The 19,087-nt window shown below is 35.6% G+C and overlaps 1 protein-coding gene across 3 annotated transcripts in view; it reads right to left on the bottom strand.

Moving 5' to 3' along the window:
* Positions 1-19,087, bottom strand: part of LOC101890415 (uncharacterized) — a 74,063-nt gene that overhangs the window by 35,718 nt on the left and 19,258 nt on the right. For all 3 annotated transcript variants that reach the window (XM_011292421.3, XM_005179035.4, XM_011292420.3), the window contains one exon: positions 5,669-5,818. In XM_011292421.3, the coding sequence (XP_011290723.1) occupies positions 5,669-5,705 (37 nt within the window). In that variant the 5' untranslated portion in view covers positions 5,706-5,818. The remainder of the gene's footprint in view (positions 1-5,668; positions 5,819-19,087) is intronic.

Consider the following 19,087-nt stretch of genomic DNA (forward strand, 5'->3'; position numbering starts at 1 on the left):
TTTATTCTGTTTTCAACTCTTAATGACATATTTGGCATTTTTCAATTTTTTACTTTTTCCATATTCAGTCAAAAATGAAAAAATCCAGTTTCATAATTACAACTGAATCATCATCCCATCTATCATTAAAAAAATGTGAAATCAGTTTTCCAACGGAAATACTGAAATCAAGTGGAAACTTTTTATTACTTGTAAGAAGGGAATAACCACACATACAAAAGTTACATACAGACACACACATATATAATATCACATACATGTTTATTTCCATTTTTATTTTTGTAATTATTCTCTTATCACGTTCGCAGTCCTTTAAATAACTGTTTTATTTTACGATTTTTATTTTTGTCTGAATCCATTTCAGTTTAACACATTGTTGTCGCTTCTTCTTTTTCTTCTTGTTCTTCTTCATTTACTGTTCTTCTTCGTCACATGTTTCGTCGCATCATGACAAATGTATTTGTTGTATTGTGTAAAACATTTATTTGGCCAAGAACTGTTGCTTAGCAAAGGTTTAAAGACCACCACATGTGAATCTAACACCAATTCGACATTACAAAGACTGGAAGTCTTCGAGAAGAATCTTAAAAAAAAAAAAAAAAAATAGCCAGAAAGCCATGTGTAGAAGGTAACAAAAAACTGAATAAGGTACATAGATGATTTGATGAGTGGACAAGTCACGACTCAAGTAATTGTTAATGAAACACGAATATGTAGATATGTTTATTTCTTACCAAAAAACAATTGATTAGCTCATTAACATTTTTTACTTAATTTATAAATATTTTCCCAACATATCGAAATAACTTGGATGGGTTAGGCACGTCATTTGTGGAACTAAGATACATTATTAAGTACAGAAAATGCGGATTACATCAAAACCATATCCATGAGATAGTGTTCACCGTGTTAATATGAGAGAGACTTAAAACATAATAGAGATTTAGAAAAGAAGTAAATAAAGGAATAGATCTGAATAGAGCTGGAATACTTACTCATTGTAAAAGGAAAAATGAAATATCCATTAAAACTTTCAATTTGATTGGGAAATTAAAAATTGTTTTCATTAAATGTCCAAAAGTTGTGTTAAAAAATCGAAAACTTGACTGAACAAAATTTTGCAGTGATATTGTGAAGAACTCTCGGAAATATTTTCCAGAGGTATGTATTTCCACCCTGATTCCGTGAAAATATTTTTTTCTTGGGAGAGGGACTCAAATGCCGAAAGTCCGGGTCCAAGATCCAGCTTACACTCGGACCTACTAAACCCATACGGAGTATAGGTATCATTTAAAAGTAATGAAAATACCAACCCAACAAGTGGTCACGTGATGCTTTTTAAAACAGTTCGGGAGTTGTCTCAAAATTATTTATTTTTTTAACACGAATTTTTTAAAAAAAAAATCCCCGGTCGAAGGCCGGCTACTTAAAAGGAGTATCAAGTTTAGAAAATCTTTGGTTCGCGTAGCGGGTGTAAGACATACCCAGAGGAGCCCCAGTCGAAGACCGCCTGTCTAAAACAGCATACAATACAAAAATTGCACAAAATTGGCTTGTCCTTTTTTAAAAGCCCATATTTCTGGATCCACAAAAAATAATAAGAGAATAAATAATAAAAAAAGGTTGGAGTGTAACCTATAATTTACAATTGTATATATTTTGTGGAATACCAAAATGAAACCATTTGTCAATTTTTTGGAGTGTTGGTCTATACCCAATTTTTTGTCCAAAACTATTTCAACGCCCCTTAGAGAACTCAATACCGAATGTCCCTTCACCAAATTTAGTAACATTTTGTACACATATTTAAAACAAACTACATTTTACCATTCTACACAGCAACGGTGATACAAAATTAGGTACTATTTAGTACTTTTCGTGCAATTGCAAACTTCCAAAACCACATCAATATGTCCAGGCTACACATGAATAGCGATTCAAAGGATAAATTTTTGAATTCAATCTCTATCTGTTCATCCAATACCAAATTGTACCAAATATAGTACTATTTAGTACTTTTCGCCCATTTGTCTACCCATCGCCGAAACCACATCTTTATCACAAACCTATAACCCACAGGGACCCTAAAACAATTTTTTTTTTTCACATAATACCAAAGCATTCGGCTCGCCGTTTCCATGAATTTCCACATGAATTTCGTATCATAACTTATTGATAGTTAATTGGAGGAACTCATAAGCCGAAGTGCTAGCTGCAATGGTTTCCTAGCCATTGTAGAGGACCTAAGGAGTCGAACCCGACTCCAGACACAATAGTCCAACCTATTGGTATCTGGAGATTTTGGTGACCATTGTGCGCTGGAAATGAAGCGAGGAACCTCATTTTGTAACCATTATTAGGCGGCGCGTGCTAAATCCTGTTGGAAGGTTTGCGGCCAAAATGTTTGCGTGCCCAAGGTTTTAATACACCCTCCAGAATATTTTCGCGATAATATTTGGCATTTATTCTGTCGGTCGATTAATACGAGCGAAAAGCGCGTCATGGCCTGCGCTTGAGTTCTGATCGCCAACTGAAGGTGCACATTTTCAGCTGATCCCTTTGGAAAGTAAACACGATCATTTTGTTTGTTTACAAATTGCTGGACAACGAATGTTTTTTCATCGGAGAAAACCAAATTCGGCAGTCCAACACTTTCGGCCAAGCGAAGCAACTCTTTAGCTCTTTTGAGTCTATTTTCTTTCTGTTGCGGTGTAAGTTCTTGCACTTTTTGGAATTTCAATGGCTTTATCCCGAGCTCATTTTTCAAATATTGCGATATGTTCAGCTCGCAAACCATTGTTCGGTCACTGTGACGAGGGTTTCGATCAAGCCGCTTCTTTACTTTTCGAATCATTTCTGCTGATGTTTCTGTTTTCTTCCGTCCACTTCCTTGACGTCGGGCTACCACCAGTATCACAGTAACGAGCGATGGTATGAGACACAAAATATTTATTCACATTTAAATGCTGGAGTGCTATAACGATAGCCGCTTGTGGTTTTCCAGCCAAATATAAAGAAATCACACTATCACGCTTAAATTTCATCACGAATAACTATTTTTTCTGGAAAATTCTCACCAAAATGCTTTGGTAGGCTTGTGAACGATATAATGAGCTGTTACTGGAATGATTTTAACAGCTGTCGGACGAGTGGCTTAAAAATGACAGCAGTCTGAAGTTGGTTGCAGTTTTTTCATCTCACCTGTATATTAAATTAATCAAGTAGAGTCTGAGGGTATACATCTGTTGGCAAAACCGACTGATACTTTTTAATATTGTGTGTATTATTTCTATAGTGCAGTGTTTCTTGTGAACGCCTAAAAGTATGCTATACAAATGTGATAAAACATATGACTCTAGTCTTTACTGAAAAGTAATGCGAGGTATTGGCATATGTTTTAAAAATTAACAGCAATAAGTCTTTCTGTAGAAACGAATGTAATTTGGTTTTCGAACAACCAACTCCAGTTTACCATCGTAAAAGTTTAATTCAATTTAATTCAAATTTATTAAGTCTTTGTTTTTAACACGACAATTTACAATATTGAAGTGATGTCTTTGTCGTATTTTATTATTGAAATGTCATAGCATACTTTTATGTTCTGTCAAAAATTTTATGTTATACAATACCTTTGTTTTAGTTCCCAAATTCTGGGGAACTCCTAAAAGTCATCTATAACCAGTAAAGAAAGTCTTAAAGTCGGGCGGGCCGACTTTATGATACCCTACACCACTTTGCTAATTTAGTAGAGCTGCGCAAAACAATTAAAAGATTTTATGGGAGAATTCAATCATACACGCTATGATTATAATTATAATTTAAAATTCAAAGGACTAAATATGCCGAAGCGTTTGTATATTTTAAATTCGGACTTGTATTGCCCATTTGGAGCAAAATTAATTTGAAATCAGATAAAGATGTATATGGGAGCTATATCCAAATCTGAACCGATCTCGATAAAATTTCGAAAAGATATTTCTGAGCTGTATTTGATTTTGACTCGTTGGAGTGCATATTACGGCTGTGGGTAACAAATATAACAAATCGGATGAACAGTATATATGGGAGCTATAGCTATATCTGAACCGATCTTCACCAAATTTGACATACTAGCTTCTAGACTCAATTCGGTCGTAAGTGCCAAATTTCATCTAATTTGGCCAAATATTAGACGTTTGGTGCACACTAAAAGGTAAATCGGACGAAGTTATATATGGGAGCTACATCCAAATATGAACCGAACTCGATAAAATTTAGCAAATGTATTTCTGAGCTGTATTTGATATATTTCCCCAAATATTGTTGTTACAGGGTGCATAGTACGGCGGCGGTGGACAAAAATAACAAATCGGATGAACAATATATATGAGAGCTATAGCTATATCTGAACCGATTTCGATCAAATTTGGCATACATATTTTCAGGCCTAATTTGGGTGTATATGCAAAATACCATACAATTCGGGCTGATATTACACGTTTGGTGCACAATAAAAAGCAAATCGGACGAAGATATATGGGAGCTATATCTAAATTTTGACCGATTATATTCAATTTCAATAGGGTTCGTCCTTGGGCCAAACAAATGATTTGTGCAAAATTTCATCTGGATCGGGTAATAAATGCGAACTGTACTTTGTTTACAAAAATACATGGACAGACGAACAGACGGACGGACGGACATGCATATATCGACTCAGAATGTGATTCTATGCAGATCATCAAAAGGAACTATGGGTCTATCTCGTTTCCTTTTGCCTGTTACAAACAAATGCACAAAGACATAATACCCTGGCCACCTTGTGGTGTAGGGTATAAAAATGCTGTGGGCGCCTAAAAGTATGCTATACAAATGTGGTTAAAGTCTTTCCACATATGACTCTAGTCTTTTCTGAAAAGTAATGCGAGGTATTGCCATATGTTTTGAAAGTTAACAGTAATAAGTTTTTCTGTAGGGACGGCTGCAATTTGGTTTCGGACTATGTGAATTCAATTTACCATCGTAAAAGTTTAATTCAATTTAATTCAAATTTATTGAGACTTTGTTTTTAACACGAAAATTTACAATTTTGATGTGATGTCTTTGTCGTATTTTATTATCGAAATGTCATAGCATGCTTTTATGCGCTCTCAGAAATTTTGTATATTGTACAATACCTTGTTTTAGTTTCCGAATTCTGGGGAACGCCTAAAAGTCATCTATAAAAATGCTAAAGAAAATTATGGCAAATGTCACTTCACATATCACTCTAACATATATGAAATCATTATAGCCATCATAAAGCGTTATCGAAAATTAAAGCACTTTGAAACCTGCCTTCTCAATCTGAAATGGCGTTTTATCTCACCATGGAACACTCTTCATTGGGTTAATAAACTCAATTATTGGCTTGGGTGATTTCGAATACGTTTTTATACGCTACTTTTATGATAAGGATTTCAAACATCTGTCGTCTATTTTTGGAAATTTTTTAAATAAGAAAATTTGTCGTGGCTCTCGTTTAAAACAATTTATGGTTTGTTGTTGGCTTATCGCTCACGCGAGGTTAATGATCAGCAAATTGTCAAACAAAAATTTTCAGTCAAACAAAATTTTAATCAAGAAAGTTTCACAATTCAATTTCAATGTTTCAAATTAAAGAAATATGAAGAAGTCACATCAAACTCACCTAAATCGGTTAATATTTGATCATTAAAGAAATCCATGGCAAATCGTTTTATGTTTTCGAACTTCTTGTGTCCTTTGAAGCATCCTTGTAATTTTTATGGTTTGTAATGTCGATGTTGATCCAATTAGAATCGAAATAATTTTAAAAAACCTGGAAGTAAAAAAATACTATTAATAATAAAAACAATAAAATACACGTTTCTCTGTTTATTTTGCAAATCATGCAAAAAGCAAACGAAACATTATTCATTAGCTCGGAATTCTGTTTATTTTGCAAGAAGGAAAAGTCGCAAATACTCTGATGTTTTCTTATCATGCCATGCTATTATCACTTTGAAGGAAAACAACAATGCCAATAAAAACAACGATGTCTTGGGAACTTTTTCTATGAAGATGGTGATGGGTTAGTATTTGCCATTGTTGTTGTTGCTACTGCTGCTGATTTGTTATTGTTGTCGTCGCCGTCGTCGTCATCTTGTTTACTTCGCCGATTATAAATGTTAATCGTCGAATAATTATTCATTATCAGTTGAAATTGATTAATTAGGAGAAATTCATGTAAAACAAGTTGAAACGGCCCTCAGATCGCACAGTAATCCAGAATTCAACTTTACTTGCTAAAACTTAATTTTTCCCTACCCATTTAAAACCCACAAAATTGATGAAATATTTGTAGATATGAACGTGAAAATAAGAATTCTTTGTAATATAAAATAAGTAAAATAGTATCAATCGGTTTTGCCGACAAACGTATACCCTCTGCCAGATTATTTAAACTGTTGATCCTTTGTACCTGACCTAGGACTGATATAAATATTACAACGTGCCAGATTTAGACTATATAGGCTATTTCCTATACTTTATATGAGATATGTGCAAATTTTTCGAAAATGTGGAAATATGCGTGAGGTTGCAGGTATAGCGGACTGAATTATTCCATTTCCATTCTTCATCTAATACAGATAAAAATATTTGTGTGTGCAAAATCGAACACCTGTATCCAATTTTATGCGAAACCAGATTTCTAGTGGCGAGAAATATTGTTTCGCAAGTTATGACTGTTTTAAGTATTTTAAATTATTACCCTTTGTGGGTGAGGTACCAGAAGGGGTTGGCAGATATATATCATCTTCACAGCAGATCTTGTGTTAGTTGAAATAATGAGATATGTGCGATATGTAGAGAACCGGGGGCATATTTCGTATTTTACAGTCGTTTTGGTTATTCAAAAATTTAACTCTTTGTGAGGGAGGTACCAGAAGGAATGGTCCGATCTCTACCATCTTTATCACAGATCTTGCTATAATATAAATATTGAGATGTGGCAAGTTTGAATGACATCCGATGGTTATTTTGGTGTTATGAGCTTCATGAATATTCCAAATGTTGACCCTTTGTGGGAGAGGTACTTGAGGTAGTGGACTGATATTGTAAATTATCGCACCTGACCTAGCACTGATGGAAATATTAGGATTTGCAAAGTTGGGGCAATATCGAATTATCCTTTCTCTTTCTGTGCAATAAATTATTTTCTTTGCTATTTGGCTAGAGATACGATAACTGGCACGATAACTCTCGAAGGGAGTTTCCGATTTGGTACATCGTAATATTATTATCAAACTTAAATCAAGTTCGGCGATGGGCAATATCGGTCCACTCCTTCTGGTACCTCCCCCACAAAAGGTCAACATTTTCAAAAAATATCTTACTGCACAGAAAGATAAAGGAAAATCCAATTTTGCTCCAACTCAACATTTTGAATAACCAAAACGCTTAAAAATGCGAAGTTAGCATCCGATTCCCTTTAAGTTTCACACATCCCAATATTTCTATTAACACAAGATCTGGTGAGAAGATGATAGATATCGTCCCACATCTGGTATCACCCCTACTTAGGGTCACAATGTTAAATAATGATAACACTCTTTAAATTTTTTCAATTTTTCTATTAACACAAAACCAGGTGTTAAGATGAAATATGTCGGACCACTCCTTCTGGTATATCCCGCAAAACGGGTCAAAATTTTGAGTAAGTGTGCCTCTCATTGAATGTAAAATAAGCATCAGATTCTGCTAAAATTTCATGTATCCCAATATTTTGTCCAACGCAAGTTCCGGTGTGAAAACTTTTAGATATTGGCCAAACCCTTCTGGTACCTCTCTCACAAAGGTTCACGGTTGGCGATATTTATGTCTCTCATAATGGGCGAAACACCAGATTATTCCCAAAAAATATTATAGATGTCCGATTTTCTTCAAAATTTCACATAGTATTAACAGTATAAGATGAAGTGAAATGCTTTGGTCCAATACATTCCGGTACCTCCGGTACCTCACACATATATTTACAATTTTATTTTATTTACAGTGAAGGAAGTAGTCGATATAGTCCAAATCGGGCACGTTGTAATGCGTGCTATATTTGTACGAAAAGTACTAAATGACACTAAAATTTGGTATTGAGTGAAGGAATTGGGTTGGGATCCTCAAATTCGATATTGATGTCTCTGTTGGTATCTGGAATTGATATATTGAGGTGGTGTTGGAAATGTGTACTATAATTGTACGAAAAGTATTAATTAGTACTAAATTTGGAATTGGGTAAAGTATAGAGCTGAAATCGTGAAATTTGATGTTGGTGTCTGTGGTTAAGATATGGAGGCGTTTTTTTAAATGTGTACTAAATAGTTTATCTAATATCCTCAACGGTAAACTTCTTTCCGAAAAATGAAAAACTTGAAAGTCTGAAAATTATGTAACGATGCATACAGTTTTGATTAAAAAAAATGTCAAACTGAACAGTTGATGTTGAATACTAAGAATTAAAACAGCAGCTAAGGTCGGTCGGGCCAAAATGTTAATACCCGCCACCATTTTGATGGAACTTGAACATTTTCAAAAACAAATCCGTTGAAAAATTTCTCTTAAATGAAACCCTTATATGGGTTCATAAGTAATTTTTTGGCATTGGCTGTAGTACCCATTACGAACTTCAATTACGAAATTTAAAACAATTCTAGTGAATAATACTGCTAAAATCATCAAAATATCGAATATAGCGAGGTATCGTTATACGGGGGCTATAAGAAGGCGTGGATCTGAATACACTATATTTTGTTACAGATTGTAGTACCTATTACGAATTTTAAATATAAAATTTGAAACAATTCTGGGGGAAAATGTCTCTAAAATCATCAAAATATCGAATATTGGGAAGCACCGTTATATGGGGGCTATACGTAGAATTGGACACTTTTTTGTCATACATTGTAGAACCCATTACGAACTACAACTACGAAATTTAAAACAATTTCGGTTAGTAATATCGCTAACATCGGGGGCTTTGTTACAGATTGTAGTACCCATTTAAAATTTAGTTACAAAATTTGAAGCAATTCCGGTAATAATGTCGCTAAAATAATCAAAATACAGAATATTGGATGGTATAGTTATATGGGTGTTATATGAAAACGTGGCCCATTACGAACTTAGCCTGCCTACAGGCAAAATACACATGTGTGCAAATTAGCCTTTTAGCCTTCTATCTCAATTCGTTTTAAAGATAGACGGAGAGACAGACATCGCCAAATCGACTTAGAATTTTTCGCTGATCAAAAATATGCATACTTTGTTGGGTCTGACATGAATATTTCGAGGAGTTAGTTAGAGGAGCTCCATAGTATGGTGGAGGATATAAAAAGGCATTACATGAACTGTTGGAACGAATCTAAAATTTTGGGGTGTACTTTTTTCTGACGAAGTAGCAGTCATTTGCTAGTTCTTTAATAAAGGAAGACCATTTTGGTCTCGTGTAAAACTAGTCCTTTATTACATTTTTCCTACTTACTGGTCTTTAATTATTTCCAAAAATTGTAATAGTACATTACTTAAAGTAACCGATTTAATCTTAACTAACAAATCTTCATCTAAACTTTTACTACCACTTTTAACAATAACACGTGCTATTTCCGTTAATTGTTCTAAAGCGATTTTTTACACACAGGTGTACGATATTTCCCCCGAGAGTGTGAGTTTTTAATATGTTAACATTGTGTTATGTCATTTAAATTGTTGCTGTTGTTTTTTTTATGTGTGGACACACACACACACACACATTAATACAATTTGATAATAAAGTTATACATTGAACAAATTAATTACGTTAACATTTAATTATCATTTAATAACCACTCACCCGGATCAAAGAGATCAGACGGAGAGAGAGAGAGAGAGTGATTGGGAGAGAATTCTATATCTTTCTCTCTCTCTCTATTATAGAAATGCATATATGAAGAACAAACTAACATTTTAACATTTTTATTGGCATAGAATTTGAATAATTAATTTTCAAAGTGGCGGGGATTTTTGAATCTGAAATTTCCATGCGTTCTGTCGATGCGAATTAATTTTCTGGGCCCATAAAGCGAATGACGGCCTTAACGGCTTTTATGGTTGGCCCAAATTTTAATGATTTGTTTTTGGTGTTTTTTTAATGGAAATCGGCCGAAGATCACATGATATGGTGGTACCGAAGATTGCTCCAGTGTTTTTTATTTGTGTTCTTTGTGCTGTTGTTGTGACTTTTTACAATAGCAACAACAACAACAAAGTCTTAAAAAATAAAGATTTGATTAACCGATGATGATCTCTGTGTGAAACTGGTTTGCCTACCATGATTTTGCAATATTTTTCATCTCAAGATGATGGAGATGGTCGATTGCCTTATCTTCATCGCCGTCTCCATCGACACCATCGAAGTTAGTTGGTTGTCTACGAAATTATTTAATTTACCCGGATACGAATCAAGTGTCGCTGATCTAAATTCAATTACATTACAACACGACAAGCAGAACGTGTGAGAGATGGTCATACGCACAATTTGTATACAAACTTACAAACACACATATATGCGTAAATACATACTGAAATCTGGAGCTGGACAGTGGGCTAAAATTGAACTTCTAGGGCCGTCAAGAAAGAATTATTCAAGTATTCCACAGATAAGTTTGCAAGAGATTTTTATGCTTACAAAAAATTTGCAATACATGTCAACTAATTGGTAGAGCTCCCTTATAAATGTACCTCCTGATTTTCGGTGTTTTGAAGGTTTCTACCTCAACTCCTAGCTAAATCAGCGGAAGGATAAAACTAATTATCTTTCAAATGAGCTAAGTATTAACGAATAAAGTATTAGCAAATAAAAAAGTAGTAAGTTCGTTTGGGCCGAACTCTGAGTACCCTCCTCCATTTCGAAATAATTTGGAAATTTTCAAAAAAAAAAATTAAAACCCGTTAAAAATTCTGTTAAAATCTTGAAAATATCGAATATAGCCGATATACGAAGACGTGGACCTGCATAGGAAACTTCTGTCAATATTCAAATACAAAACTTGAAAAAAATCCGGTGAGTAATGTAGCTAAAATCATTAAAATACCGAATATCGGGGGGTACCGTTATATGGAGGCTATACGATAACGCAGGCCTTCACAGGCAATTTTTTGTCACAGGCTGTAGTACCTATTAGAAACTTCAAATACGAAATTTCGAACAATTTCGGTGAATATTGTATCTAAAATCGTCGAAATACCGAATATAGGGAGGTACTGATATTTGAGGGCTATACGTAGACCTGCATAGAAAATTTTCTGTCACAGGCTGCAGTACCTATTAGGAACTTCAAATACAAACTTTCAAATAATTTCGGTGAATAAAGTACCTAAAATTGTCAAAATACCGAATATAGGGAGGTACTGATATATGGGGCCTATACGAAGACCTGGAGCAGCATAAACAATTTTCTGTCACAGGTTGAAGTACCCATTACTTAGTGCAAATACGAAATTTGAAACCATTCCGACGAATAGTGTAGCTAAAATCATCAAAATACTGAATATAGGAAGGTACTGATATAGGGGGCTATACGAAGATCTGGACCTGCATAGGCAGTTCTCTTTCATAGGCTGTAGTACCTATTAGGAACTTCAAATACGAAACTTCAAACAATTTTGGTAAATATAGTACTTAATATCGTCAAAATACCGAATATAGAGAGGTACCGATATATGAGGCCTATACGAAGACCTCAGAATAAACTATGTCAGAATAAACTACTAAATAACCCACAATGACGTCCTTCTATGGATTTCCAGACAATTTCATTGAAAAATGTGCCTAAAATCATAAAAATACCGAATATTGGAGGCAATGATGTAGCCCATCTTCGAACTTGACCTGCCTGCAAACAAAAGACGGATCTATGCAAAATTTTAGCTTCCTATCTTTATTCGTTTTGACTCTAGCGTGATTACAACAGACGGACGGCCGGAAAGGTCTAAATCGTCTTAAAATTTAACGCTGATTAAGAATATATATACAAAGACCTAAAATGGTAAAGACTAGACAAAATGCATTTTGAGGAAAGGGTTTGTGTCTACGATACATAGAGTAACAATTCATGGCAGAGACATGTTAATAAAAAAAACCACAATTACAGAAACGAATAACAAATCAAAATTTGAAAATTCCAAAATTTTGGTTTCAAAATTCTATTCTATAGACCTATCCAAAAAATTGCATATCGCCTTAGCAGTTTAAATCAGTTAACAGTTAACAGGCGGTAAAGAGCCCAAAATGAAGTCCTTCTGTGGATTTTTAGACAATTCCATTCAAAAATGTGCCTAAAATCATAAAAATACCGAATATTGGAGGTACCGTTATAGGGGAACTATACGATATCTTGGACTGATATAGACCATCTTGACCTGCCTGCAGACAAAGGACTGATCTGTTCAAAATTTTAGCTTTCTATCTTTATTCATTTTGACTCTAAAGTGATCACAACAGACGGACAGACGAATGGACGGACAGGGCTAAATCGTCTTAGAATTTTACGACGATCAAGACTATAAATATACTTTGTTATGTCTAACATTATTACAAACGGAATGATTATCTAAATATACCATACTATCCATACTATGTATGGTGGATGATATAAAAAGTTAAATTGCTGACCCTATATTTTATGTTCTCATAAGGTACAATTTCCTCCGGCAAAAATATCTTTATAGATCCAGTATCTGCCACACATAACGTTGCGGTGCTTTATTTACCCTATCTAGAAGAAACACCTCTTGGAGCTCTTTGATCGCCTTCATGCATAAAAACTTTTCCATGCATTAAAACTTCTACTTTCTCCCACTGTCCACCCCAGTGCGTAAAGGTATTTTTTAATGAAGCGAAAACAAAATTCTTGAGATCAAATTACATACACACACAATAAACAATACTCGCTTCTCAGAACAGCGTTCACACAAAGGCACACACACACTCTTCCATACAAATATTTTCAATCACAATAGAGCGATGATCTTCCCTACTTTTTAAAGAAGAAATATGTGTGACTGTGTTTGTGTGAGTGTAATGAATGGAGGCGTTAATTCAATTAAAGATTTTGTTGTTGTTGCTATTGCTGTGATATCGTATAATTCTTAGGCTTTATGTTGTTTGCACTATTTAATCGTCACGCAAATAGCAGCCGCTTGATCTCTTTGTTGGGCCCCTCTCCTCACCCCTTCACGTCGTTGTAGTTGGCTAGGCTTTCATGTATTAGTTTGATGGATTAATAAACACTAATTGAATCTTTTACAATTGTTGCCGTAATTGTTGTTGTTTGTTGTTGGTGTGATTTTGATTTGTGAAATGTCGTTGTGCCATGTCCCCACATCGTCGCTATTGCCACCACTGAGGGAGCGAGATCATCAGCTACAACAAAATAACTCCAATTTTCATTAAATTACTCGATTTGATTGGGTGTGAAAATGGAATTATTTCACAACGAAAGGAAATATTATATCAGGGTATATCCTGTGGAAGGTCTTCTAGGTACAGACGATCTGTAGAAGGCACAGTGGAAGGTCTTCAAACCACATAAAACCTGTGTGAGATCTTTTAAACAAGGCAAAATTGCGATAGGTTTTCTAGTTCCAGTAGAACTGTGAACGGTTTTCTGGCTATTGAAGACATGTAAAAGTTCTTCCAGCTATAGAGTGCCTGCAGAATGTCTTCTGACTATAGAGGATCTGTGGAAAGTCTTCTGGCCACAGAAGACTTGTGGAAGTTATTCTAGCTACAAAATATCTGTGGAATATCCTCTAGCTACAGAGGATCTCTGGAAGGTCTTCTAGTTTCAGAAGACCTTTGGAAGGTCTTCTGGCTACAGAAGACCTTTGGAAGGTCTTCTGGCTACAGAAGACCTATGGAAGTTGTTGTAGCTACAGAAGACCTGTGGGAGGTGTTCTAGCTACAGAGGACCTGTAGAAGGACTTCTAGCTTGGGAAGTCTTGGGAAGACTACATGAGACCCGGGGAAGGCCTACCGAATACAGAAGATCTGTTGAAGGTCTTAGCTGTAGAAGCCCCGTGGAAGGTCTTCTAATTACAGAGGATCTGTGGAAGTTCTTCTGACTGCAGAACACGTGGGGAGGTTTTCCCAAATATAGAATACCTGTGGAGAATCTTTTGATTACAGAAAACCTGTAAAAGATCTTTTGACTACAGAGTCAAAACCTGTGAAAGGTCTTTTAGTTACAGAAGGCCAGTGGTCCAGTTAAGAATGTCTCCTGACTTTAGAAGACCTGTGGAAGGTCTTCTAGCTTCAGAAGACCTGCAGAAGTTCTTCTAGCTACAGAAGACCTGTGGAAAGTCCTCTAGCTGCAAAAGACATGTGGAAGGTCTTCTAATAAAAGAAGATATATGGAAGGTCTTCTAGCTACAGAAAAGCTGTGGAATGTTTCTGACTACTGAAGTGCTGTGGAAGATCTTTGTGCTGCAAAAGACCTATGGAAGGTCTTGTAGCTGCAGTAGGTATTCTGATTTTTGTAGCCATAGAAGAACTGTGGAAGGTTCTCTAGATACGGAAGACCCATACCGGGTCTCCTGAGTACAAAAGACCTTTGGAAGGTCTTCTGACTACAGAAAACCCGTAGAAGACCTTCTGACCACAGAAGGCCTGACGAAGATCTTTCGACTACAGAGGACCAGTGAAATTTTTTTTCTGGGTACAGAAGACCTGTGAAAGTTTTTCTACGTACACAGGACCTGTGGAAGGTCTTCTAGTTTCTCAAACAACAAAAGGACTCTGAAAGGTATTTTAGCTACAGAAGACTTTTGGAGCGTCTTCTAACCATCGAAGGACTGTGGAAGATCTGTTAGCTACAGAATGCCAGAGGAAGGTTTTCTGATTACAGAAAAACTGGAGAATTTTCAAATATCTTCTAGCTACAGAAAAACTGAGGAGTATTCCTATTAAAGGAAAATCTATGGATGGCCTTCTACCAATAGAAAACCTTATAAAGAATTTTTATCTGCAGAACATGTTTAAACTATAAAATACCTAAAGAAGTTCCCACTAAACAAACTCGTGAGCCAACAAACATCATCAAACTAATTACGAGAACATTAGAAGAGAGAAAGAGAGAGAGAGAGACCACAAAAACCTGTCATTTAATTAGAATAAGCTCAGCTACATCTGTCGACAATTGTGGGAGTGCATGATAAATCAACAGCAGCAGCAACAACAACAACACGAGCAACAAACAGCGAGTGATCACGTCAAAAAACACTTAAATTTTCCAACGGCGTCATGGATAATTGAATTTATGGTAACAATGCCCCGTTTATAGAAGCTATAATTATATTAGACGAAGACGACTACAAAGCGAGCCAGCGTTGAAGCGGGGGTCAGGGTGGGGGTCCCACAAGAAAAGTGCAATGAATTGAAAATATTTTCTCAAACATTTTTCAAATTTAAATATTTATTACGTCTTGGCAGCATCGACAACCAGCTAGCCAGCCAGACGGACAGACAGACGATTTTTCACATAATCAAATTGGCAAAGACCGGGCAATTATGACACTTGCTAATTAGTTATGTACATATGTATGTGTGTGTGTTTCGATAATAGGGGGTGTGTTTGTCCAGACTGAAAAAAAGGTACGCGTGTGGCGTTTTAGGTGTTTAAATTATATTGGGATAAATTACACCTATGGCTATGTTTGGTAGGGGAAATGATGGTAACATGAAAATTTTGTCAAATCGGTCTTGACATAAAAAGGTTTATTTGTACAAGATGGATGATCTTTTCCTGGTATTGGCAACAAGTTGTTAATCTTTTTTCTTTGATAAAAACAAATATTTAAATATGTTTGAGTTTGATCTAAAAAACTATGTTGTTTGTTTATGGTAAGTAAAGTACCAGTGTTATTAGGGTGGATGTAAGAAAAAAAAAACAAGTTAAAAAGCAGTAAGTTCGGCCGGGCCGAACTTTTAATACCCTCCACCATTTACAACGAATTTGGAAATTTTCAAAAAATAAAATCCTTAAAAAATTCTGTTAAAATTTTAAAAATACCGAATATAGCCGTTATGTTGGGGTCTATACGACGTGGACATACATATGCATTGTTTGTCATAAGCCATTACCATATTCAAATTCGAAACTGGACCCGCACCGACAATTTTCTGTCACAGACTGTAGTTCCCATAACGAACTTCAAGTATCAAATTTTAAACAATTCCGGTTAATAATGTCGCTAAAATCATCAAAATACCGAATATCGGGAGGTACCGTTATATGGGGGCTATACGAAGACATAGACTTGCACAGACAATTTTCTATCCTAGGGTGTAGTATCCATTTGTAACTTCGAATACCAAATTTGAAACAATTCCGGTGAATAACGTCGCTAAAATCATCAAAATAACGAATATAGGGAGGTACCGTTATATTGGGGCTATACGAAGACGTGCACCTGCAAAGACAATTTTCTGTCTTAGGGTGTAGTATCCATTTGGAACTTCAAATACCAGATTTGAAACAATTCCCGTAAATAATGTCGCTAAAATCATCAAAATACCGAATATCGGGAGGTACCGTTATATGGGGGCTATACGAAGACATAGACTTGCACAGATAATTTTCTATCTTAGGGTGTAGTATCCATTTGGAACTTAAAATACCAAATTTGAAACAATTCCGGTGAATAACGTCGCTAAAATCATCAAAATACCGAATATCCGGAGGTACCGTTATATGGGAGCTATATGAAAACGTGGACCTACATGGCCCATTTACGAACTTAACCTGCCTACTGGAAAAATAAACATGTGTGCAAAATTTTAGCCATCTATCTCAATTTATTCGAAAGATAGCGTGATTACAACAGACAGACAGACAGACGGACAGACAGACAGACGGACATCGCTAAATCGACTTAGAATTTTACGCTGATCAAGAATATATATACTTTGTTGGGTCTGACATGAGTATTTCGAGGAGTTACAAACGGAATGACAAAGTTAATATACCCTCCATAGTATGGTGGAGGGTATAAAAAGCACAGAATGTATAAAAGAACAATATCAGTGTGAAAAGATCAAGTAGAAAATAAGGTATCTTTAAAAATTTATTTCTATAGAAAAATTCACACAGCTGGAAATCACGAACTTTTTGTTAGAAATCAAAGAGGGTGTCCAGAGTAAAAGTACTCAAAATGAGGTTTTTGCTGGAAAACGTTGATATATTACAAAAAATATATATCATAACATTTTCTCAAGGCTTCCACGCTGAGAAAACAAAATCTGTTTATGAAAACAAGTAAAAACGCTGTAAGTTCGGCCGGGCCGAACTTTGAATACCCTCCACCATTTGGTACAAATTTAACAATTTTCAAAAAAAAATCCGTTAAAAATTCTGTTAATATCTTGAAAATACCTAATGTAGCCGTATATTAAAGTATATACGACGACGTGGACCTGCATAGGTAACTTTTGTCACAAGCTATTACAATTCCCAAATGCAAAACTTGAAAGAAAAAAATCTGTTTATAATGTAGCTAAAATCATCAAAATACCGAATATAAGAAGGTGCCATGGTGGTTATAAAACGCGGATCTGCACAGACGATTTTCTGTCATAGGCTGCAATATCCATTGCGAACTTCAAATGCGGAATTTGAAACAATTCCGGTAAGTAATGTCGCTAAAAGCATCAAAATACCGAATATCGGGGGTACCATTATATGGGGGCTATACGAAGACGTGGACCTACATGGCCCATTTTCAATACCAAAAGTCCTGCAGATATAGTACACATTTGAGTAAAATTTTATCAACCTACTTCATTTCGTTCGAAAGCTAGAGTGATAACTCTCGGAGGGAGTATCCGATTTGGTCCAAATTTGGCACATGCCAATATTATTATCAAACTTAGATCGAGTTCGAAGATGGACAATATCGGTCCACTCCTTGTTGTACCTCCCCCACAAAAGGTCAAATTTTCAAAAATATATGTTTTCTGCACAGACTGAGAAACGATAATCCGATTTTGCTCCAACTTTGCAAATCCTAATATTTGCATCAGTGCTAGATCAGGTGCGAAAATGGACAATATAGGTCCACTCCATCAAGTACCTCCCCCACAAAGGGTCAAAATTTTGAATAATCACAACTCTTATAAAATGTGATGTAAGAGTCTGATTGTTTTCAAATTTTACACATCCCAATAATTTTATTAACCAATAGCCTAGTGTTAAGATGGAACACATCGAACCACTCCCTCTTGCACCTTCCCCACAAAAGGCCGACATTTTTAAATATCCATTAAGCTCATAAAATGTGAAAGTAACATCCGATTCCATGTAGACTTGGCACATCTCAATATTTCTATCAACAGAGGATCTGTTATAAAGATAGCAAAGATCGGAACATTTCTTCTGATACCTCCCCCACAAAGGGTCAATATTTTCAATATCCATGAAGCTCATAAAACGTGAAATTAACATCCTATTCCATTCAGACTTGGTACACATTTTTATGAACACGAGATATGTTATAAAGGTGGTAGAGATCGGACAATATGTTCTGATACCTCCCTCTTCCGTAGAAAAATTGTTGACGGACTAACAACATTTCTTCCATAGAAAAGTGGTTGACGGTCTTCCATAGAAAAGATATTGACGGACCTACAACTTTTCTTGACGGGCCAACAGCTTTCCTTCCATAGAAAAGTTATTGACGGCTCAACAACTTTGTCTCCCATAGAAAAGTTTTTGACGGACCAATAACTTTCCTTCCATAGAAAAGTTGTTGACGGCCCAACAACTTTTCCTCCATGGAAAAGTTGTTGATGGGCCAACAACTTTTCCTCCATGGAAAAGTTGTTGATGGGCCAACAACTTTTCCTCCATAGAAAAGTTGTTGACGGCCCAACAACTTTTCCTCCATAGAAAAGTTGTTGACGGCCCAACAACTTTTCCTCCATAGAAAAGTTGTTGACGGCCCAACAACTTTTCCTCCATAGAAAAGTTGTTGACGGCCCAACAACTTTTCCTCCATAGAAAAGTTGTTGACGGCCCAACAA

Source organism: Musca domestica, unplaced genomic scaffold (genome assembly GCF_030504385.1).
Source record: "Musca domestica strain aabys unplaced genomic scaffold, Musca_domestica.polishedcontigs.V.1.1 16, whole genome shotgun sequence".
Taxonomy (NCBI): Eukaryota; Metazoa; Arthropoda; class Insecta; order Diptera; family Muscidae; genus Musca; species Musca domestica.